Below are 25,372 nucleotides of genomic sequence, written 5' to 3'. Positions count from 1 at the left end.
GCGATTTACATTAGTGCCCTGGTCATTGGGCCATAACATTCTATTTTAATCTTTCTCAGCTCTTTTGGGAGTATACTATAATTATTGCAGTTTTTGCAGTTCTTACCCTTTTCAATTTGTCTACAAGTTACATTTTTTTTATTTCCAAACTGGTTATGTCCCTTTTTTTCTTTTATCAGGAAATTTCTAATGTCAAATTTTTATGTAATTTGTATAACTTTTTTATCAAATTTTGTATTGTTTACCCTTTTTATTGTAAATTGTTGCAATTCAGCATGTGGCTGCTTATGACATTTTATAATAAACCATTCTATATATACATGTACATGGTATACAGCCCTGAGCTGCTGTGGCACCCAAGAGGCTTTTTCATACAAAATATAAACCTCTAATCTCGCAGGTACCCATTTATACCGCTGGGTGAAGAGAAGCAATTATAAAAGAGTATCTTGCTCAAGGACAAAAGTGTCAGGACCAGCATTTGAACCCACACTCCGATGACTTAACCATAGGAACTTGATTTTGAAGCTCTAATCCTCTCGGCCATGACACCCTACCAATCAAACCATGGCTGGAACTATTCATTAAGTATCATTTGCAGAATATAAGAAATGAGACGTCTGTAAGATCAATGTAGAGATTCAATGTCTTGAGTTAAAGACACAGAGGTGAACTACACTAGTTTGGTTTACTGTACGCACCACTACACCACCAGAATGCAATGTATTATAATACACACTGGCCGGCTTAATTGGATGCGAAGGCATCATTTCATTTTTTTGATCAAACTAAATTTTGAAAACAAAAAGTTTTCACTTAAATTGTAAACTTTGCTCACAGGGCCCTCTAGGGTAACATAATTTGTAAGTGACCATCAAGTATTTTACAGAATATATAAAACTACAAGAATTAAAACAAAATAAACAATAAGGACTAAGTATTCACATCAAACCACATCTGGTTTATGCAAACACTAATGAAAATCAACCAACATCAACCGAAGGCAGGTAAGTATTCCAGTAAATGCATGCTGGATTTGTTTGTTCATTGGTCACAACTTAGATGAATATTTCCATAATTATTTATAAACTACCAGGCCTCAAATTTCCCGGCGGCCACGACGGCCATGACCGTGGTGCCCCGTGGTGCCCCGAGAAAATCGGACGTTTTCGCGGCCAAAAAGGCCGTGCCCTTTTTCTCCGATGGCCGCCGTGCCCTTTTTTGTACACTTACATGTACATGTACATCCTATATTAATACACGCACACACAGAGCGCAGTCGGTTGAATGCTCATCACACGGAATTGAAACGGACGGCAGCATGCAGTGCATGTGTGTGACCATATTGTTTGTGCACGATGCAGAAACGAACGACAGACGTGCATCCATAGACATTGTGTACTCGAAGTTTATACACGGGCCGGATGTACTTGCAACGACCATTTGAGAACAATCGCACTGGTACTCATCTTGCAACACGCGTACCCACGCAAGGTTGTCCATGATGGGTACCAGCTAATCACAATTTCGGTTCCATTTGAGGTTGGGCGTCCGCCTATTCCACTGGTATTGTGCTTGTTCACTGGTACTCGTACATGTTTGTGCACGTGGGCCATGTTACGTAAATCACGCTTCACGTACATGTACATGAAAGGTACATGTACATGTATGTCCGTGGAATAAATCTCCGCTCTGCACACAGTTAAGTGACAGCTCATTGTTTACGTCCGGCTGTCGCAACAAAATCTCCGCTGCACACAGTAAAGTGACAGTTCATTGTTTACGTCTGGCCATCGCAACAAAAAATTGATGCATACTTTTACTTCCCATTAATCAATAAAATTAAATACATTTAAAAAAAACTTGATGTTTTTGGTTAAAGGAAAGCAAAAGTCTTGAAATGGTTCATTAAAATAGCCTTCATGGACCTGAAACAGAAATTGTTTCATGTTCTTTATTTTTTATGGTCTTGATGCCCTTTTTGAAATTTTAAGTTGGCCTTGGTGCCCTACCTCATGGCCTTGCCCTAAAAATCGGGAAATTTGAGGCCTGAACTACAGCTCTTGAAAGGTTTTGATACCTTTTGTAGATCAAGTTTTGAGCCAAGACATGAATCCCAACTCACTGTGACTGAAGATGCAATCTAATTTTTCTTTAGAAGTTTCAGCTTCATTAGTCGTCACGTTTTGTGAAAACAAAGTGAAAACTACGGAGCAATGTTTTTTTGTAAATCCTTGTACCTGCTAAAATAATTTAAAATTATCTTTGAAATTTGTTTTACTCATTTCTCAAAAACTACAGCATCTCAGAAAGTAATGTTTCAAGGGAAGCTTTCTACCATCGTTATCTTTAAACCGTGTTAAAGTTTAATGTAAATCTGTGGACTTCGTGTTTTGTGTCGTACAAACAGTACCCAAACCCTTTAATGACAGAAACGTATAAGGAAACTCACCGGCAATCATCTTGAATGTGGAGCAAAACAAAGACAGCCCAGTGCCATAGTCCAAGCCCTTCAAGCTGTGAGGCAAAGCTAACATGAAGATGATTTAAATCCTGCTCTGAGATATGGGAGTAACCCAATGCTTGTAAAGCATGTAAAACATGCCAGCTATAGAAACAAAGATCAATCAATGGTTAATGCTCAGCTCAATGGAAATATATGCACAATATATACACCCATCTACCAATGGGCAAAGGGATTAAAGGCAGTGGACAACTTTGATAATTGTCAAAGACCAGTAGTCTCACTTGGTGTATCCCAACACATACATCAAATAACAAATCTGTGAAAATTTGGACTCAATTGGTCATCGCAGTTACAAGAGAATAATGAAAGAAAAAACACCCTTGTTGCACAAATTTGTGTGCTCTCAGATGCCTAAAAAAGGCATTCAGGTCTGAAGTATTTTAATAATTGAGTAAGAAATAACCACTTTCTCAAAAACTACACATTGCTCATTACCAAGTAAGTTTTTACTCTAACAATTATTTTGAGTAATTACCACAAGTGTCCAGTGCCTTTAAAGTCGTAACAACGCTTTGAAAGTGAATAATACCCTAAAGTATTATCATAAAAATAGTAAGTTTCAAAGGTTGAGGGTCCATAAATTAAATTGTACTTAAAGGGACATGTAGTCTTTGGATTGGAGTTTCCTTTTTTGTTGTGAACTAACATAGTCCATAATTTTGAAGAACCTGCAAAGTGACGCCCAATCCAATCCAAAGGCAATGCGATGATCGTCCATAACAAGGCAACGTTAAAATGGGGAAAGGGACCAGTAATTGGAAGTAGAAATCAATGAGCAGATAGATTTATCAATGGCAAACAAGTAGACATAACCAGAGAAAGCAGACTTCAGACATTGTCAGACTCTAATGGACTGTTTCTTACTATTTAACTCTTCAGACTGATACAACAAATTGGACCCAAGTTCATGTCTCTGCTATACCGAAAGCAAAGAATTGGCGCCTGCAGAAGCAAGGAATTGTGTGCATATGCCAAGTCTATTCCACGGGTTAGCAAGGGGATTTTTCGCTTGTATGTACTCCACACTACTAGGCATTCTATGCAGTGAATGGTGACAGTAAGCGCAGAAATAGGCGGTAAGCAGAACCATGACATTGGGCCCTGATCATAATGAACACAAGTCCTTAATCCCAACCTGAGCCTGTAGTCCAACTGGTATGCTGTATGTGTAGTTGGTGCCAATACTCTCTCCAATCTATGTGTATGATCAGTATACAGCTTGACTAGATGATAACACATATCCCAAACCGTGTAGCCATCTATCTCCCCCTCTTCATATTCCATACCTCCATCCTCCGGGTATACCTCGGGATTATTCTCCATATACGGGGGACGTGGCACTGGGCAGTAGCGACCCAGAGTTGATTCTCCATGGAAACCTTTATCAAACTCTGCGAGAGCATCCTGGATGGATGCTACTGGTTTGCAAGCATGCCTGCATGTGGATTAAAGGAAACAACAGTAATAATAATACTAATAGTAGTAGTCGGTTTTTATATAGCGCTTTATACAACCAAAGGGCATCTCAAAGCGCTTCCATATTATTACCATTGGCCACTGGTCCTTAATTCATTCCTTAAACCATCTCAGCTCACTGGGAGTATACAGCCTATGCTGCCAAATATGTAGCGCACTACATGTAAGCTAATCAATCAGAAGAACCATCTCTGCCCGTGTAGGTACCCATTTACCCCTGGGTGGAGAGAAGCAATTATAGGTAAGTGTCTTGCTCAGGGACACAAGTGTCACGACCGGGATTCGAACCCACACTCTGCTGAACAGAAGCACCAGAGCTTGAGTTTGGTGCTCTTATCCGCTCAGCCACGCCAAAATAAAGCCCGGTTCATACTTCCTGCGAATGCGAATGTGAAGCGAATGTTGACGTCACAATGAAGCAACGACTAATTCGCAGCAGTTCAACTCTGCTCGACTCACTTGCGAATATCGCTGTGAAAGGAGGGATGTGACAACAAATTCACGTCAAATTCACTTCGCATTAGCATGAAGTATAAACTTGGTTTTAGACATTCCCCTCAATTCTCAGTGTTAATAATGGGATTTGAGGCATTGCATGGTGAGGTATCAATATATATTTGGTTTGCAGTAACACCATGTGTGTATCTACTTGCCAGGTAGCTTTATATTCTACTACAGCGAAGTAGATTTTCGATAATTCGGGAGACTTCTCAGTTCTGAAAAGAACTGTCCTGCTTTTTTACTACTACCTGGGCGGAAGGTAAAAATCAGCCGGGACTACTACTTTAGCTTTAAGTGGATCTCCCATATATGACTAGAGCAAGCTAGTCGAATCATTGAGAAGTCTCTCAAAATTCCAGTTCTCTAGAGAACAATTTCTACCGTTGCAAGTAGATTCACACATTGTATTACTGCAAACCAAATATATGTTAATAGTTTTACAATATAACTGACAAGTCTACTGAGTCCACTGATGAGTTGATCCTCACCAGACAATCTACCCCCATCCCTAATGCACAAAACCGTAACTTCATTCTGTATGGAAAAAGAAACAAATTTCCAATCAAATCTGTAAGACTAGTGTAGAGATTCAATGTCTTGAGTTACAGACACAGAGGTGAACTACACTAGTTTGGTTTACTGTACGCACCACTACACCACCAGAATGCAATGTATTATAATACATACTGGCCGGCTTAATTGGATGCGAAACTGCACTAACAAAATTATACTGAACAGATTGATGTTGATCTCTTAGCCCAACTAGTGATGTGTCATGGCCTAGCAAATAAGAGAACCAAATTCAAACTCTGGTGTTTCTGATCAGCCGCATGTTGCGCCACAGCATCTTGTACACCATTACATGGTGTAAAAGGAGTTGATCTCATAATTCAAACGTAGCCCCACATACCTTGCAGGGAAATACTGAATGTTGAAGCACCTTAAGTATCACTGAGCGACAGAGATGGGGGCTATACACATGTAAGAATAATAATAATATTGAAGTCTTACATGTATATAGCGCACATAACTACTAAACAAGGTACTCAAGGCGCAGAGTATAAACAAACTTTCAGAAAGATAGGTTATTGCAGTGATGAATTCTGAGAGCCATTTATTAAGCACCTTATATAAGGGTTTACAAGGTGCTACGACGCATGAAGCCAGGAACACCGGGGCGAATCCTTTCTCTTTTCGATAAGTGCACTGGGTTCTTTTACATGCGCTACACAACACATGGGACCAATGGCTTTACGTTCCATCCGAAGGACGAAGCAATGGTTAAGTGTCTTGCTTAAGGACACAAGTGTCACGGCTGGGGATTTGAACCCAGCACTCTGCTGATCAGAAACACCAGAGTTTGCATTCAGTGTTGTTAACCGCTCGGCCACGTAACTTCCAAAGAAGCTACTATTATGGGTATTCCAATTTGATACTAACCAGAGATGAACAGCGAGGGCTCTCTTCCAGTCCAAATTCTGACATGTATTGATGCTATCATGTGATGATTGCCATACAAGCTGGCCAGCCAATAGAGCATACACTTGTAGATATTCAGGAGCTATGAACCTATCAACCTACAAGATCAAATGTTTAAATGTTATTATAATCAGGTAGCATTGAGCAGTGTAAGCACTCCAAGGTGAATGCTGCGAGGCAGTTACAGTGACATAGATCACAAACATGTTGATTTGCATAGCAACTAATATCTCTGGAATATTGTTTTTTCAAACATAGACATGATTTCTCCTTTCCCACGAAATTGAAATGATTTCTTCTTCTCTACGAGTTTGTTGCATAGCTCTCTTGTATGTTCAGTCCATCCAGCTCCTACATTATGTCATCAGCCATTTATTTCTGTCATAGCAACCCAGTCTGTTTTTGTAAATGTTTTCTTGATACCTGTTTGTCTTGTCTACTTGTTTGTTGTTTGTCTGTCTGTTCTATAAGCATTGGCTATACAGCCTCATACTCTCTTTATTTTGGTTAACATAGATTAACTATTTCCCTTCATCTTCTATGGTATTTTTTTATACTTTATCTTGAGAAGAGCAGCTTGAAATAAATGTTGGCTTGAATTGAGTCGTTGTTATGTTCACCCATCACATCCAATAGTATACATGAGTGAATACGAATGTACATGTATATAATAAAATCACTGCATTTAAAAGGAAATGTAAATTGGGTTATTTTGGTGTTGGTTAAGAAAAATGCCGACCAAGGCAGGACTACAAATGGCATAGACATTCTTATTATCCTTTTGGAAACAAAAAGGTATACGCCAGTTTCTGTGCAAACCAATATGAAAACATTTTCTGTTGCATTACTAATATGAGAACAAATCTATAACAAAACACAATTCAAGTACGGTAGAAGGATGTGCTCAACAGTAATGGTATGAAGTTAAACCCTTCAATTATTCAGCAGTAGACTGTTACGTCTTCTTAAATAGCTTGATTTATCTTCTTGATAGTGCACATCCATACTGGCCGATGTCAACTTTTATTGGTACCCGAATAAGACATCTCAAACTGATCAACTTACGCCCATCTCATGCCAATCGCTGAGCTGCTTTGTGACTAACTGTTTGATTTCTTGGGTGCTTCCTGCCTGAGCCAATAGTAGAGCTAGCCTGTGGTCACCTGACCTTTGGGCTGCTGCACATGCTGCGCTAATTTGATGTCCAGTCAGTAACGAGAACACTGCTTCAATGTGTCCCATATCCTGCGGAAGAAATACATAATATCAATTTTACATCAATCAATTGGTCGTTGAAGTTGCGAGATAATAATGGAAGAAAAATACAACCTTGTTGCATTACTTTGTGTGCTTTCAGATGCATAGTAAAGTCTTTTAATATTTGAGTGACAAATTACCCTTTCCTCCAAAACTATGTTTCTTCAGAGGGAGCCGTTTCTCACAATGTTTTATACTATCAACATCTCTCCATTGCTTGTTATCAAGTAAGTTTTTATGCTATAGATTATTTTGAGAAATTACCAACAACGTCTAGCCGTTGATTTCACCAAACTCTTCCTAACTAAAGATTAATCTTAGCACTTAGGACGAGTTAAGTTCCTTAACCTTAGACATTAGGAAGCACTGAACCCGTCTGAGTTACTTGTCCTAACTCAAGATCTGAAGATAGGATTAATCCTAGCGTTTTGTGAAATCAACTGCAGTCCCCTTAAGTATCAATTGCAGAATATAAGAAATGAGACGTCTGTAAGACTAGTGTAGAGATTCAATGTCTTGAGTTAAAGACACAGAGGTGAACTACACTAGTTTGGTTTACTGTACGCACCACTACACCACCAGAATGCAATGTATTATAATACATACTGGCCGGCTTAATTGGATGCGAAGGCATCATTTCATTTTCCTGATCAAACTGTTTCCATTGCTCGTTACCCAGTACATTTTTATGCTAATGCGACGGTTATATAAACACCCTACAGAGTTTTCTTATTTTTCCTTTAAATGTACTATTTTCTTTCATTTGTTAATGATTACTTACCTTACTTTTCATCCTTCCGCCAATTCAGTTTGTTTAAAAAACGTTTATTTATGCAAATTAACCTGTTCACACTTACGGCCTCATAAGCTTCACGTTCATATTTACACTCACTTTCTAAATACTTTAGAGAGTTAACGGACTCTGTTCTCTCCTCTCTATTTTCCAGATCGAGATATAAATACATTGTAAATAACGGCAAGCTCTTCTCCTCAAGCCCATTTATTTTTGAATCCTATTAAAATCCTGGTGTCACACTAACAATAAGTTTGAATAATTACCAATAGTGTCCAATGCCTTTAATCTGTATGTGATTTTGAGTAGAGATAACAATAAATCTTAACATGCTGACATTGATTCCATCCTTGGTGTCTTTCCTCTTACCTTGAACTTGGAGTCCTGAACCTCTCTGTTGATTCTCTTCCCTGAGCCAGATTCAAGCCATCGTGAGAACGCTTCCCTTCTGGCCTTGTGGAACGGGTAACCAGATGGATCAAGCTCTGAAAAAATAACCAGTTGCAAAATGACATAACCTCAGTCACTTTCACTCAAATTTGTATGAGGCAATGTACACAGATCATTAAGGTTAGTTTCTACTCCACACTCACAACAATAAAAAAATAAGATACAGGCATGCAACTCTTCAGCAGAACACGACGTGGACAATAATTGATCGTGTGTACAGAAGTTAGCCGCGTATTGGGCCCTTTTTGTGTGAACAATAGCGTAGAGGGTATGCTGTACACGAGGATAATTGTGTCCAAGCCGCATATTGGGCCTTTACAGTGTCCAGTTCCATCCGCATCCCCTTATAGAAAAAGCAAAAACACAAGGAGCAAGACTGTGCCAAAAAATAGTGTAGAAGATGTTTTTTTTGTAGCCCAGATTTCCATTTCAGAGTTGCATGCCTGAAGATACATGCTAACTTTCAGGCAAATCCAATATTTTAATAAATCCTGGCAAGCTTTACTCCTAGGGAATGCTCATGGAGATCCTTATGTCAATCAAAAAGTCAAAACAAGAAACAATTCACAGCAATTATAAGACAACTCTTGATTATGACAAGTGACTGTAAGACCGGTGTAGAGATTCAATGTCTTGAGTTAAAGACACAGAGGTGAACTACACTAGTTTGGTTTACTGTACGCACCACTACACCACCAGAATGCAATGTATTATAATACATACTGGCCGGCTTAATTGGATGCGAAGATTAACTTTCTCTTGTTAGTAAAACTCCATCGCAATATTTAAATAAATAATAGATTTGATAATCCGTTGACTCATACGATCTTCATTGTAATTACAGAACAACATCAACTTCAAAAACTTGATTGCATTTATTTTGACCTTTTAACCTTTCAACTTTCTAATTTGACCTCTTAATGGCCTTATGTTAAGAGCCCGTTAAGAGAACTCTGATGTTTCTGATCAGCAGAGTGTGGGTTCGAGTCCAAGTCGTGACCCCTGTGTCCTTAAACAAGACACTTACCATTGCTTTGTCCTTTTGGATGGGACGTAAAGCTGTTGGTCCCATGTGTTGTGTAACGCATATTAAAGTACCCAGTGCATCAAAAAGAGAAGGGGTTCGCCTCGGTGTTCCCGGTTTGATCGGCTGCATATTGCACCACAGCACCTTGTAAACCATTACACAGTGCTTTGTAAAAGGAGTAGGTCTCATAATTCAAATGTAGTCCCACGTACCTTGCAGAAAAACACTGAATGTTTAAAGAGCCTTGAGCGTCACTGAGTGACAGATACAAGCACTATATAAGAAGCCAATTGTATTATTACTTGACCTTTGACACTTTGACATTGCTTACCCTGTTGATCTTCATCCGGTAAGCGTCCCCAGAGTGCTACCATGAGTTTCCATACCAGCTGGCTATGTTCTAAGGTAGTCTTTCTTAACCTTTGACACGTTGACCTAAACTGTTGCTTACCTTGTTGATCTTCATCCGGTAAGCGTCCCCAGAGTGCTACCATGAGTTTCCATACCAGCTGGCTATGTTCTAAGGTAGTCTTTCTTAACCTTTGACCATTGACCTAAACTGTTGCTTACCTTGTTGATCTTCATCCAGTAAGCGTCCCCAGAGTGCTACCATGAGTTTCCATACCAGCTGGCTATGTTCTAAGGTAGTCTTTCTTAACCTTTGACACGTTGACCTAAACTGTTGCTTACCTTGTTGATCTTCATCCGGTAAGCGTCCCCAGAGTGCTACCATGAGTTTCCATACCAGCTGGCTATGTTCTAAGGTAGTCTTTCTTAACCTTTGACCATTGACCTAAACTGTTGCTTACCTTGTTGATCTTCATCCAGTAAGCGTCCCCAGAGTGCTACCATGAGTTTCCATACCAGCTGGCTATGTTCTAAGGTAGTCTTTCTTAACCTTTGACCATTGACCTAAACTGTTGCTTACCTTGTTGATCTTCATCCAGTAAGCGTCCCCAGAGTGCTACCATGAGTTTCCATACCAGCTGGCTATGTTCTAAGGTAGTCTTTCTTAACCTTTGACACGTTGACCTAAACTGTTGCTTACCTTGTTGATCTTCATCCAGTAAGCGTCCCCAGAGTGCTACCATGAGTTTCCATACCAGCTGGCTATGTTCTAAGGTAGTCTTTCTTAACCTTTGACACGTTGACCTAAACTGTTGCTTACCTTGTTGATCTTCATCCAGTAAGCGTCCCCAGAGTGCTACCATGAGTTTCCATACCAGCTGGCTATGTTCTAAGGTAGTCTTTCTTAACCTTTGACACGTTGACCTAAACTATTGCTTACCTTGTTGATCTTCATCCAGTAAGCGTCCCCAGAGTGCTACCATGAGTTTCCATACCAGCTGGCTATGTTCTAAGGTAGTCTTTCTTAACCTTTGACACGTTGACCTAAACTATTGCTTACCTTGTTGATCTTCATCCGGTAAGCGTCCCCAGAGTGCTACCATGAGTTTCCATACCAGCTGGCCATGTTCTAAGGTAGTCTCATCAGCAGTCAGCCTTTCCTGGCAATCCTTCATGGCTGTCTTAGCAAAGTCATGTAAACAATCTACCCCAGGCTTAGGGGCAAACACGGGGCATGTCTGGCTAGTAGAACAGACGCTGTGATGAAGCTGTACTCCTAGGGATCGCTCATGAAGATCCTAAAAGTCGATCAATCAATCAATCAATCAATCAATCAATCAATCAATCAATCAATCAATCATTCAATCAGTCAATCAATCAATCATTCAATCCTAACAATATGGCGCCATATTCCAATGATCATTGCTCATGGCACCGCACAGTCAGCTCTTGTAAACAGGCGAGATTTGAGTGAGGTCTTAAAATATGTATTGTAGGTGATTGTCTGATGTTGTTAGTAAGACTGTTCCATGTCATGGGGGGACGCAACAGAAAAGGCATTGTCACCCCAACTGTGTTTGCTTCTAGGAATGAATAATGCAGATTTGTCCGAACTGGAATGAAAGATATAAGATGTTTTATGGAAGGTCAGTGGGTTGGTCAAGTTTTGTTGGACCACAGGAATTCAGCCATCAGTACACAAGCAGCATGATCTTGTATTGAATTTGTGTCTCAATTGGTAGCCAGTGCAAGTCCCTTAGGATAAGTGTCAAATCATTCAATCAGTATGTAAACACCAGAAACAATTCACAGCTTTAATAATACAGCTCTTGATTATGACAAGTGACTGTAAGACCTGTGTAGAGATTCGATGTCTTGAGTTAAAGACACAGAGGTGAACTACACTAGTTTGGTTTACTGTACGCACCACTACACCACCAGAATGCAATGTATTATAATACACACTGGCCGGCTTAATTGGATGCGAAGATTCAAGACAATATTAAACTTCCTCTTGTTAGTAAAAACCTATTGCAACCAGTATGGTAATTAGGTACTCAAATGTATGGCCTCTGAAAATAATGATTATTTGGCTCCACACTAGGTATGGTTTGGTAGAGACTATCCATTACATCTTGGCAATTTGTTGCTTCAGCTGTATCAGCTTTGCCTAGACTTACATGTAACGGTCTCCATTTGTGTACTGTGATATCATACTGCACGCTATGTAGCTTAAAGGCACTGGACAGTAATACTAATTGTCAAAGACAAGTCTTCTCACTTGGTGTATCACGACGTATGCATAAAATAACAAACCTGTGAAAATTTGGACTCAATAGGTCATCAAAGTCGCAATAGAATAATGAAAGAAAAATCAGTGTTGCACAAATTTGTTTGCTTTCACTGTTTCAGGTGCCTAATAAAAGGCTTCAGCTGAAGTCTTTTATTATTTGAGTGAAAAATTACTTCTTTCCCAAAAACTACTATATGTAAGTTTTTATGCTTACAATTATTTAGAGTAATTACCATAGTGTCAAGTGCATTTAACAATAGTTGGGAAATGATATTCAAACAATTCAAGTCTCACTTATACCTGTCACATTTGTCATACATTACATGGTCATATTTGCAAGTAAAATATATTGTACATTATTTCTAATGTTTGGACACACTAGCAATATATATAAAGATTGGTGCCTTACCAGAATCTTGCTGTCAGCACCCAGTAGATGAGGGGCTAGGTTCAGCTTCTCTACAGTAATAGTGAATGGGGTTGCATCTAGGGATGACTTGCTGGGTTGTTTAGCTGTCAGGAGAGGAAAGGTGGCTGGTTCCTGCTTGATATCTGATGAAGAGACAGGATGGTTACAGTGATTGAGCGCTGAGATTAGTCTCAGCGGTCTGACCTTTGTTTCAATAGTGCCTAATCACAAACTCATCAATGCCCTTTTTGTTAAAACAAGTAAAAATGATGGAAAAGCTATCCAAAATTTGTTGTCTCTTTTCAATTCTTGTCATGATCTCATACTGTGTCACAAAGCGCGAAATTGCACACAACACTCAACCACCGGCATACACACTTAAAGTTGTACATTGATTATTAAGGTATTTATTGAATAAGCGTAAATTAGCGCCAAGTGTAAAGCTTGTGCGCCACACTTGTTTTTAAACACAACTGGCCGTGTTAATATTGCAAATTTAAACACCCCCATGTGACGAGCTCACCACCAACTGGAATAGCGAAACTGTTTAGAGCATTTATGAATAATAAAACTAACAATACTACAATCAATTGTTTGTTCCCATTCTACCTATTTGACATTATTTTATTATTATTAGTTTATTAAAAATCAAGCTTTGCAGCCAAAAGGATGAATTAGCATTTAAGCTACACTCATAAATACCTCAGACAGTTTCGCTATTCCTATTGGTGGAGAGCGTGTCACGTGGGTGTGTATAAACCTTTGCTTACGACCGGTAAAAAGTGTTGAAACATGGGTGTGACACGCGAGCTTGCACCTGTTCTTATAAGACAGTTTCTTCATTCCTATTGGTCGAGAGCAACGGCTGAAACAGTTGTGCCACATCACGCGATACGCGCACAGAATTCCCTTTTAAGGAGTTATTTACCCGAGGGCGGCAGAGGGCTTTACCATTTTATAGCTGGAGGGGTGTTGTGTTGAAAGAAATCATTGAACAATTATAATAATTTTTTTAATTTATTTTACTTTTTGACAAAAAAGTGTTGATGTTTTTTTACCAAAAAGGTATTTATGAATGGGAATCAAAGTGTGTTAAATCGGTTTTCAACTAGAGGTTTAAACCTGCCGAGGCCTGGTTCTTGATAACTTACCTCGACTTTATCTCGGTAAAATTATCAAGAACCAGGCCTCGTTGGGATTAAACCACTAGTTGAAAACCTCTTCACCACACATTGATTCCCTAATAAAATACATCCAAACATCCGAGAGTAAAGTACTAGACATAATAACATAAGAAGACAATAAAACTTGTGTTTACCTAGAGCACTCATGCGTTGTCCGACAGCCTTTCCAGAATGCACCAGAGTCCAGTTGGGTCCCCAACCCACTCTGAAGGATCTACTCATGACCAAGCCAGCATCCGCTATGCAGGGTACCTTACCACATATCACTGACTGCTTGAGTGGTAAGATGGTCTGACGAGGGCGAGATCCAACGAGTCTAGATGGTCGGTCTTGGGTCATTCCACTTGGATAATGATGGGGACCAGTCAAGGCAGGGTATTGTTTAGGAGCAGCAAATAAACCTTTGAAAAAATAAGACACACTTTGAATAAATGTTCCTTTTGTTTACCAACTTTCATGTCAAAATTGTATTTAGTGTAAGCTTACAGGCCAAGGTGAGTTTTACAAGAAATGTAATGGCAGTTATTTTCTTAAAAATCTTTGTTACTTGTGTGTTTGTCTTTGTAGCCTGACTTGATCTTTTCATATTTATGCTAGTCTCAATTATTTTGAAATTTTGGAAGCTCTCCTCATGCTTAATCAAAGTGATTCACTGTAGACTGAAGACTGGCAACAAATCAAAGAAACTGCTAAAGGTTTTTAGAAACCTAGTTGAAATGTTTGTTTAATTGTTCCAAAAGGTTTTGATACCTTTTGTAGATAAAGTCTTTGGCCATGACATGAATCCCTACTCACTGTGAATCAAGATGTATGTATTTAAGTTACCTGTTGAAAATTCAACTTCATAAGAAATTAACGTTTTGAGAGGAAAAAAAGTGAAAATCACAGAGCAATGTTTTCAGGTTTCAATGCTAAAATAATTTTCGTCTTCTGACACAAAAAATATTTTCATGAAATTGTTTTACTAATGTTTTAAAAAATACAGCACCTCAGCAAGTAATATTTTAAGGGAAGCTTTCTACCACCATTATCTTCAAACCGTGTAAGTTTAATGTAAATCTGTGGAATTTGTGTTTGTATCACGCAAAAATGTACACAAACCCTTTAAAGTAGTCATGTTGAGAGTAGTTGGAAAGGAAAAATAAACAATTAACAACTTACCAGACATATAATGGTCTGAAGGGTCAAGCAGTTCATCCTTAACAGCCCTAGGTGTGGGGCTAGCTCTGACGTCTGCTGTAGGGCCCATACCAGCCAGATATTTGGCTGGACTACCCATGGGACGAGGCCACAACACTCCACCTCCCATGCTCCTATTCAATCCTGTGGTATATCAAACAAGTGCTTTAAGGCTATGCTCATGAAACAAAAATTTATCATAAGTTACACAACCTTTCAAAACCTGGGCCCAGTTTCATAGAGCTGCTTTGCAAAAAAAAACTATTAAGCACAACCAAATTATGCTTACCAGCTAAACTAACATTTTATACGTACAAAATGTAACTGGTATCCTGCTTAGTTGTGCAATAGCAGACAAATGTTAAGCGATATTTTATGCTTAAGTAGCTCTATGAAATTGGGCCCAGACAGCCGTCACCTTCTAAAGAGTTATGTAATTGCCTCAATTTAAACTACTCTGAAACATTCTAAAAGACTGAAAGTTGGCTATTTTTACGGAAATAATTATGCACTTGGGTTGATACTGCTCAAAATGTTGAGACCAATTGATAGTGAAGTTAAAAAAAGGTCCACTAAAAGCTAAAGTAGTAGACTCGGCCGATTTTCTACCTTCCGTCCAGGTAGTAGTTAACAAGTAGAAAAATCTACACCGCAGTAGTAGAATACAAAGCAAGACAGTTCTCTAAAGAACAAACTCTACCTGGCAAGTAGATACACACATGGTGTTACCACAAACCAAATATATATGGATACCTCGCCATGCAATGCCTCAAATCCTATATTGATAAAGCTCCTTTAAAACCCCGATGGCATCTTACTAATGGGTGCGTTCGATTAGCTTCCCTGTGTCGACTCCACGTTGCCCGGCTGAAAATTACCCGGCTGTCAGACAAACATGCCACACCACCTTCATGATCACTGTGTCATCGACGCGCTAAACTGCACTAGTAGTGTAGTCAGTTGCAGGTAAACATACAATTTAGTTGTTTCGCGCACGTTAGTCAAATTTGACACTTTTGTCTGAGATCCGGGTACTTAGCTGAGTGCTTATGTTGAAATACACCTAGTGAGAAGACTGGTCTTTGACAATATTAAGTATCAGTTGCAGAATAAAAGAAATGAACGTCTGTAAGACTAGTGTAGAGATTCAATGTCTTGAGTTACAGACACGGAGGTGAACTACACTAGTTTGGTTTACTGTACGCACCACTACACCACCAGAATGCAATGTAGCTCTATGTCGACTCCGCGTTGCTCAGTCGGGTGAGCAGCTGACAATAGCTTATCAAATGATCACACTCGCCCTCTCGTGGTGACGTCATGCACCTCAGGCAAGCCCCAAGTGACCCGTTCAACAAGCAGGGCAATTGGGGCTGAACAGGGTGAGCCCCTGGAATGACCTCAAAGCTATTTGAACGTACCGGAGACAGACCGGGTCGACCCGAGGAAGCTAATATAACGCACCCAATGTTTGGCATGCAGTCAAATCCAATAGCGCTACCTACCTCTTTCTTGATAGGACTCTTCCATTATAGGAATGGGGGATCCTCTAGATGGAGAGTCAAAGAACGAGGGTCGAGGCTGGGATGGAGCTGAGCGTAAAGCTAAAGGAACAAAACAAAAAACAACATTTTCTATTAAATGATAATTAATACTTTTATTTTTATTTATTATTATTATACAACTTGAATGGGTAGCACTGTTAATAACACCCTGCACTAATGACTCCAAAAAATTACCCGGCTGTCAGACAAACATGCCACACCACCTTTGTGATCACTGCGTCATCGACCACTGTACTGCACTAGTAGTGTATTTAGTCGCGGGTAAACATACAATTTGGTTGTTTCGCGCACGTTAGTCAAATTTGAAACTTTTGTCTGAGATCCGGGTACTTAGCTTTTTTTTTTTAGCATCAGTGTGGAGTGCTGTAATTTGATGCTTATGTTGAGATACACCAAGTGAGAAGACTGGTCTTTGACAAATTACCAAAGGTGTCCAGTGCCTTTAAGTATCAGTTGCAGAATATAAGAAATGAGACATCTGTAAGACTAGTGTAGAGATTCAATGTCTTGAGTTAAAGACACAGAGGTGAACTACACTAGTTTGGTTTACTGTACGCACCACTACACCACCAGAATGCAATGTTTTATAATACACACTGGCCGGCTTAATTGGATGCGAAGGCATTATTTCATTTTCTTGATGGAACTTAAGTGAGAATACTGGTCTTTGACAATTACCAAAGGTGTCTAGTGCCTTTAATTTGGGGGTTTCTTTACCCATACACCAATGTGTGTTAGCACTGTTTACTAAGTACTCCCCCCCCCCCCCCCGAGTCATGTGAACAAAAAATCACTGGCACATTACTCAGGTGGGATTCGAACCCACGACCCTTGCAATTCTAGACCAGTGTCTTACCAACTAGACAACCAAGGTTGCCTGGTAGCTAGAGGCAGTTCGAATCCTATGTTTTTGCAGCGAGTACCGCAACAATATAATAGATGTTAAATTTGCATCGGGGATAAAGAATATTATTTTGAATAGTAAGCATTTGTCATCATCATGAGACTGAATGATTTAATGATTTACAATCCTACCATAATCATATTCAACCGGTTCATCATCATGAGACTGAATGATTTAATGATTTACAATCCTACCATAATCATATTCAACCGGTTCATCATCATGAAACTGAATGATTTAATGATTTACAATCCTACCATAATCATATTCAACCGGTTCATCATCATGAGACTGAATGATTTAATGATTTACAATCCTACCATAATCATATTCAACCGGTTCATCATCATGAAACTGAATGATTTAATGAGTTACAATCCTACCATAATCATATTCAACCGGTTCATCATCATGAAACTGAATGATTTAATGATTTACAATCCTACCATAATCATATTCAACCGGTTCATCATCATGAGACTGAATGATTTAATGATTTACAATCCTACCATAATCATATTCAACCGGTTCATCATCATGAGACTGAATGATTTAATGATTTACAATCCTACCATAATCATATTCAACCGGTTCATCATGATGAAACTGAATGATTTAATGAGTTACAATCCTACCATAATCATATTCAACGGGTTCATCATCAGCAAAGAATGAGCCCTTCATGACCTGCAAGCGATGAGAGTTCATTCCTAAGACATTAGCAAGACGATGTGAAGACGCTGCATGATCAAGACCCTCTTCCAGCTCCTCCTGATCACTAGACAACCCCCGCTGGTTAGCATCGGCTGCTTCTACGTGTCCGTTAAGATAGAACCCACCGAGCCCTCTGATTGGTGAATCACCAGGCATCTCCATATCAATATCATCTCCCATTGGCTCTTCCTCCTGCTGCTCTCTGATTGGCTGGCTACGACTATCCAGGCCCACTTTAGGAGGCTGTTTTACCGCTGGCTTGGTGGATACTTTTTTTGCTCCTGTTGGCTTTTGTCCTGGTTGCTGTTAGGCAAAAAACAACAACATTGAATTTCAAGTTATAAACTTTTTTATTATTATTCATGGTTTATTAAAACACAGTTTCCATTTAGAAGTTTGACCATGAGAGAGAATTGCACTAATGAGTCAGCATGATGCAAAATTACAGACAGAGGGAAACTGGGTTTAACAGTTTTTATTTTATTTTATGCAAGTCGCCAGAGGCCTTTGCCACCTACTCCTAGGGCTGAAACAGGGTTACCCCTTTTACAGTCCATACGGATGTAGGCTTGAGTATCATCAGTCCGAAGCCTGGCCGGTAGAGCAGAAAGCATTACCTCCCCAATTTAACGTGGCAAGTATCATGAGCAGGATTCGAACCCACACTCTGCTGATCAACACCAGAGCTTGAATCCGGTTCTCGGCCATGACACGCCATTAAGGTGCCCCTTACCAGAGGAAAATTGCTGCGTCCCTTCAAGAGCAAAGTTCAAGGCATGCCAAGTTAAGGCTAGTACTCATGATGACTTGAATATAATTATGTGGACATCCTTATAACTTTACATTGTGCTCTGGGTGCATATGATAACTCACAAGTAAATAGGGCAACAACAAAAACACGTTTAGCGTCCTCGCCTGTTTCCTTTGAAGAGGCCACCTCCTTTTATTGTTTTATTTAAACAAATGATACATTTTAACGATCTCAGATGAACAAAATTTAATTTCTACAAATTGGTCAGTCAGTTGTCTTTAAAAATGTGTCGGGAACTGGCCTTCTCCTCCTCCCTTTACTCAAAAAGGCAGGATGCTAACCATGTGTTTTTTTCTTCTTTGGTATTTAAAGGAAAGCTAAAAACTACTAAACTACTTTGACCATGATATTCTTGATGCGCACCTTCTGCGTTTTCTGTTTCTTTGGATCCTGTGAGGGCGCTTCATCATCTTCATCGCTATCTGACAGTCCATACTTGGAGAAATGTTGGACCTACACAAAATACACACAAATCATGACAGAAAAACCCATCAGTTTACTACAGAACTTGCACCCAACGCGTGCAGATTTTTTCAAAGAAGAGAGTAACCCGCTACATGTTTGGGGATACTATTGTTAAGGAACTATTGTTAACAATAGGCCACAGTTTGTGCACGCGTGACCATTGTGCAATGGTTAGGACTTTGTTATCAAGCTGTGCGCCGTTTAATAAAACTGATCTTAAATTCTAAACAGGGATGCAATTTTGTGAGGTCATAATCCTGGTTCATCACACGGATTCATTTCACATGATGCAAATTTGCTATTTTATTACATCAATTTCATCCTCAACAACCATTGTTTTGAGACCTTGTGTAAAATGGGCTTTATTCACCATTCTTCAATGCTTACATGTACAGGAAGTATCAGTTTAAAAATTCCTTTTTACCAGAAACCAAAATGTTCTTTTTGATAAACCTACCAGGAAGACCCATGATCCAGTTTTGGGTCGATATTCAATGAACTTAGCGCCTAGCTTGGCTGTAGCTTTCTCCAGCTTTTCCTCATAATTCAGAGCTGTAAGTCGCTCAGTATCCTGTCAAACAACAAAAACAAACCCATTCTTAAAAGCACTGAACACTATTGGTAAGTTACTCAAAACAACTGTTAGCATAAAAACTTACTTGGTAACAAGCAATGGAGAGCTGTTGATAGTATAAAACATTGTGCGAAACGGCTCCCTCTGAAGTAACGTATTTGAGAAAGAGTTAATTTCTCACTCTTACTTTTCATACGCTTTTCCAACAACTACATTCCAACCTTTTCATCGTACTGTTTTTCAGTTTGGAAAGGCTGACTGGGATGGTTTTTGATGTTTTCACGCAGATGTGCCACGGTCTTGGATACTAAGTCTTGGTCCTGATTTGGCAGCAGAGGAGTTATCCTAATGGATTAACCTTGGTATGGACATTTACATCCCGTCTCCTACCTACCAGATCAAGGCTCATTCTCAACCGTGGTACACCCCAGCCTGTGCTGCAGCAATTGCTCATTGTAACAATTTTGTTAAATAAGAATCTTCTTGTAGGAACTTTAGACAGTAAGCATCTTTTTCATAAAACACAAACCCATGACCACTAGACCACCGAGCTTACCCGATGGCTAGGGAGAGTTCAAATCATAACCAGCAGGTACCACAATAATTTAGTTGTTAAAGTTTGCAATGGGGATAAAGAATATAATTTAGTTTCATCCTTACAGATCTAAATATCTATCAATCAAGACCAGGGCTGAATTTCAGCTAGCTGCTTAAGCACAAAAATAAGCTAGGCAAAACAAAACTATGCTAACCAGAATAAGGTTACCGGTCAAAATACCACGCCACATGTACAAGCTTTGACTGGTGTTCTGCTGGTTAATACCACGCCACATGTACAAGCTTTGACTGGTGTTCTGCTGGTTAATACCATGCCACATGTACAAGCTTTGACTGGTGTTCTGCTGGTTAATACCACGCCACATGTACAAGCTTTGACTGGTGTTCTGCTGGTTAATACCACGCCACATGTACAAGCTTTGACTGGTGTTCTGCTGGTTAATACCACGCCACATGTACAAGCTTTGACTGGTGTTCTGCTGGTTAATACCACGCCACATGTACAAGCTTTGACTGGTGTTCTGCTGGTTATTGCTAAGCAGGGATGTTTTACGCAGTATTTTCTATGAATTTGGGACCAGGACTGTGTCCTTACTGTAATAGCTTTGCGGGAAGTCTTATCAGTTGGCCAGGTGCGATCCAGTGTTACTTCTGCTTTCTTATTCAGCCCTTGACCCACATCTGGCTTGGTAGTGTCATCTGGGTAGACCGTAATCTCCTTACGTCGAAAATGAACTGAAATTAGAAACAATTATAACAATTCTAGTCACGATACAAGACTATGACAAAAAAACATTGTGCGAGTTTAAATCATGATTTCTGTATCGAATATATCTATTCCTTGAAATTAAATTTTCCTTATACATTTGGTTTGCGGTAACACCATGTGTGTGTCTACTTGCCAGGTATTGTTTGTTCTTAGAGAACTGTCTTTATTCTACTACCGTGGAGTAGATTTATCAGATGTTCGGGAGACTCCTCAGTTCAGTGAAGAACCGTACTGCTTTTACCCAGGGCGGAAGGTATAGAAAACTGGCGGGACTACTACTTTAGCTTATAGGATCGTAACTAACTGCACTGTAAAATTTTTCCTTGTTTATCATTAATTCATTTTAAGGTATTCAGTTAAATGCTCATGACACGCCACATAAATGGACAACTTTAGTTCCCATCTGTTTTCACAAACCAATAAAACCATGGCTGTAATTAACCAAGTATAAATTGCAGAATAAAAGAAATGAGACGTCTGTAAGACTAGTGTAGAGATTCAATGTCTTGAGTTAAAGACACAGAGGTGAACTACACTAGTTTGGTTTACTGTACGCACCACTACACCACCAGAATGCAATGTTTTATAATACATACTGGCCGGCTTAATTGGATGCGAAGGCATCATTTCATTTTCCTGATCAAACTAAATTTTGAACAAAAATATATATATATATTTAAATTGTAAACTTTGCTCAGAGGGCCCTCTAGGGTAACATGATTTGTAAGTGACCATCAAGTATTTTATTTGAAGACAGTGGACACTATTGGTAATTGTCAAAGACTAGTCTTCACAGTTGGTGTATCTCAACATATGCATAAATAACAAGCCTGTGAAAATTTCAGCCCAATCGGTCATCGAAGTTGCGAGATAAAAATGAAAGAAAAAACACACGATGTTGTGTGCTTTCTGATGCTTGATTTCGAGACCTCAAATTCTAAACTTGAGGTCTCGAAATAAAATTCGTGGAAAATTACTTCTTTCTCAAAAACTACGTCACTTCAAAAGGAGCTGTTTTACACAATGTTTTATACTATCAACCTCTCCCAATTACTCGTAATCAAGAAAGTTTTAATGATGATAATTATTTTGAATAATTACCAATAGTGTCCACTGCCTTTAACAGAATTTATACCAACAACCGCTATAGGCCATGAAGCGCCACAACTTACAAGGCAGGGCCCAAGTTCATAGAGCTGCTTAAGCAGAAAATAGTGCATAACAATGGTCTGCTAAGCAGGAATGAGCAGAATACCTGGCACAAATATTGCATAACAATGGTCTGCTAAGCAGGAATGAGCAGGATACCTGGCACAAATATTGCATAACAATGGTCTGCTAAGCAGGAATGAGCAGAATACCTGGCACAAATATTGCATAACAATGGTCTGCTAAGCAGGAATGAGCAGGATACCTGGCAAAAATATTGCATAACAATGGTCTGCTAAGCAGGAATGAGCAGAATACCTGGCACAAATAGTGCATAACAATGGTCTGCTAAGCAGGAATGAGCAGAATACCTGGCAAAAATAGTGCATAACAATGGTCTGCTAAGCAGGAATGAGCAGGATACCTGGCACAAATATTGCATAACAATGGTCTGCTAAGCAGGAATGAGCAGAATACCTGGCACAAATAGTGCATAACAATGGTCTGCTAAGCAGGAATGAGCAGGATACCTGGCACAAATATTGCATAACAATGGTCTGCTAAGCAGGAATGAGCAGAATACCTGGCACAAATATTGCATAACAATGGTCTGCTAAGCAGGAATGAGCAGAATACCTGGCACAAATATTGCATAACAATGGTCTGCTAAGCAGGAATGAGCAGAATACCTGGCACAAATATTGCATAACAATGGTCTGCTAAGCAGGAATGAGCAGAATACCTGGCACAAATATTGCATAACAATGGTCTGCTAAGCAGGAATGAGCAGGATACCTGGCAAAAATATTGCATAACAATGGTCTGCTAAGCAGGAATGAGCAGAATACCTGGCACAAATAGTGCATAACAATGGTCTGCTAAGCAGGAATGAGCAGAATACCTGGCAAAAATAGTGCATAACAATGGTCTGCTAAGCAGGAATGAGCAGGATACCTGGCACAAATATTGCATAACAATGGTCTGCTAAGCAGGAATGAGCAGAATACCTGGCACAAATAGTGCATAACAATGGTCTGCTAAGCAGGAATGAGCAGGATACCTGGCACAAATATTGCATAACAATGGTCTGCTAAGCAGGAATGAGCAGAATACCTGGCACAAATATTGCATAACAATGGTCTGCTAAGCAGGAATGAGCAGAATACCTGGCACAAATATTGCATAACAATGGTCTGCTAAGCAGGAATGAGCAGAATACCTGGCACAAATATTGCATAACAATGGTCTGCTAAGCAGGAATGAGCAGAATACCTGGCACAAATATTGCATAACAATGGTCTGCTAAGCAGGAATGAGCAGAATACCTGGCACAAATATTGCATAACAATGGTCTGCTAAGCAGGAATGAGCAGAATACCTGGCACAAATATTGCATAACAATGGTCTGCTAAGCAGGAATGAGCAGAATACCTGGCACAAATATTGCATAACAATGGTCTGCTAAGCAGGAATGAGCAGGATACCTGGCACAAATATTGCATAACAATGGTCTGCTAAGCAGGAATGAGCAGGATACCTGGCACAAATAGTGCATAACAATGGTCTGCTAAGCAGGAATGAGCAGAATACCTGGCACAAATATTGCATAACAATGGTCTGCTAAGCAGGAATGAGCAGGATACCTGGCACAAATTGTGCATGACATGGCAGATCGGGTGGAAACCTTATTATGGTAAGCATAATTTTGTTATGCTTAGCTACTTTATGCACTTAAGCAGCTCTATGAAATTGGGCCCTGCAGCCGATTTTACAAAGTGCTTGGATTAATCCTATCTCGAGTTCGGACAAGTAACCTGTCCTAAGTTAGGATGGGTTCAATGTGTCCTAACGTCTATAGATACGGAACCGAACTCATCCTAAGTCGTAAGATTAATCCTACATGTTAGTTAGGAAGAGTTTGGTGAAAACGACAGCTGGTCATCTCCATTGTTTATTTTGTACCCACCTATCTCATCTAGATTCAGTCCAGCAATATCAGTAAATCCAGGGAAGAAAACGCTTCCATATCCACTGCGTCCGATGGTCAGATCCTCCACATAACACTCTCCATTCTCACCCATCAATGAGCCCAGGTCCTCAAGGGGTGGGATGGTATAGTACCCTGATCGTCTCAATGTAACACCAGCAGGGTTAGGTGGAGGAGTATTCTCCTGATCGTCTTGGATATCTGGCAGGGAGGAGTGGTCTAGATCACTGGTGGAGGATAGCTCACTAGAGTTGACCTTACTGGAAGGTTTGGATTGGACGTTCAGGTCAGTGATGGTGCAGTCTGGATCCTCTTGCTTCCGTGGACTGAAATCAACAAAACATTCAGCCTTATCACACAATCTTTAGTAGACAATCCATTTGGTTCTCAGAGGTTGATCCTGCTTATTTGTATTAATTTTGGTTTAACCCATATACACAGATGTGTGTAAGCACTGTATACTCAGTGCTTTCCCCCAGAGTCCCCGAGGCATATTACTCGGGTACAATTGTGTCTTACCAACTAGACTACCGCGATTGCCTGGTAGCTAGAGGCAGTTCCAATCCTATATTTTAGCAGTGGGACTGCAACGATTTAAATGGATGTTAAATTTGGGTTTTTGGTCATAACAAGAAAACAATACACGTTCAAAACAACCCTGAAAACTCATCTTTTTTTTAAAAACATTTCAGTTACATTCCATAGACATTGGGTTTTTTTATTTTCTGAATGTTTTTTAATAGTAGTTGTGGTCTAGTGGTGAGACATCTGCTCTAGAATGGCAACAGTCATGGGTTCAAATCCCATCCGATAAGCCTGTGGATTTTTTGGGACAGAACTAGAGAGACTCCACAAATTGTTGCATTGAGTAAAACACAAACAACATACTATTAATTTTGGTTCTTAGCCATACATCGATTTGTGGTAGTACTGTATACTCAGTACTTTCCCCG

At 39.6% G+C, this 25,372-nt stretch overlaps 1 protein-coding gene across 2 annotated transcripts in view; it reads right to left on the bottom strand.

Moving 5' to 3' along the window:
- LOC139936020 (nuclear pore complex protein Nup98-Nup96-like) overlaps nt 1–25,372 on the bottom strand; it is a 90,457-nt gene that overhangs the window by 23,854 nt on the left and 41,231 nt on the right. For both annotated transcript variants that reach the window (XM_071930718.1, XM_071930719.1), the window contains 15 exons: nt 24,399–24,745; nt 21,110–21,249; nt 19,840–19,953; nt 19,281–19,370; nt 18,028–18,409; nt 16,429–16,527; nt 14,906–15,067; nt 13,879–14,145; nt 12,561–12,703; nt 10,919–11,156; nt 8,403–8,518; nt 7,049–7,228; nt 5,945–6,081; nt 3,663–3,962; nt 2,453–2,608 (listed from right to left, as the gene is read on the bottom strand). In XM_071930718.1, coding sequence (XP_071786819.1) covers nt 2,453–2,608; nt 3,663–3,962; nt 5,945–6,081; nt 7,049–7,228; nt 8,403–8,518; nt 10,919–11,156; nt 12,561–12,703; nt 13,879–14,145; nt 14,906–15,067; nt 16,429–16,527; nt 18,028–18,409; nt 19,281–19,370; nt 19,840–19,953; nt 21,110–21,249; nt 24,399–24,745 — 2,871 coding nt within the window. The remainder of the gene's footprint in view (nt 1–2,452; nt 2,609–3,662; nt 3,963–5,944; nt 6,082–7,048; nt 7,229–8,402; nt 8,519–10,918; nt 11,157–12,560; nt 12,704–13,878; nt 14,146–14,905; nt 15,068–16,428; nt 16,528–18,027; nt 18,410–19,280; nt 19,371–19,839; nt 19,954–21,109; nt 21,250–24,398; nt 24,746–25,372) is intronic.

This window comes from Asterias amurensis, chromosome 4 (assembly GCF_032118995.1).
Source record: "Asterias amurensis chromosome 4, ASM3211899v1".
Classification (NCBI taxonomy): Eukaryota; Metazoa; Echinodermata; class Asteroidea; order Forcipulatida; family Asteriidae; genus Asterias; species Asterias amurensis.
Note: the sequence above shows the minus strand (reverse complement) of the source record. Positions and strands in the feature narration are given on the sequence as shown.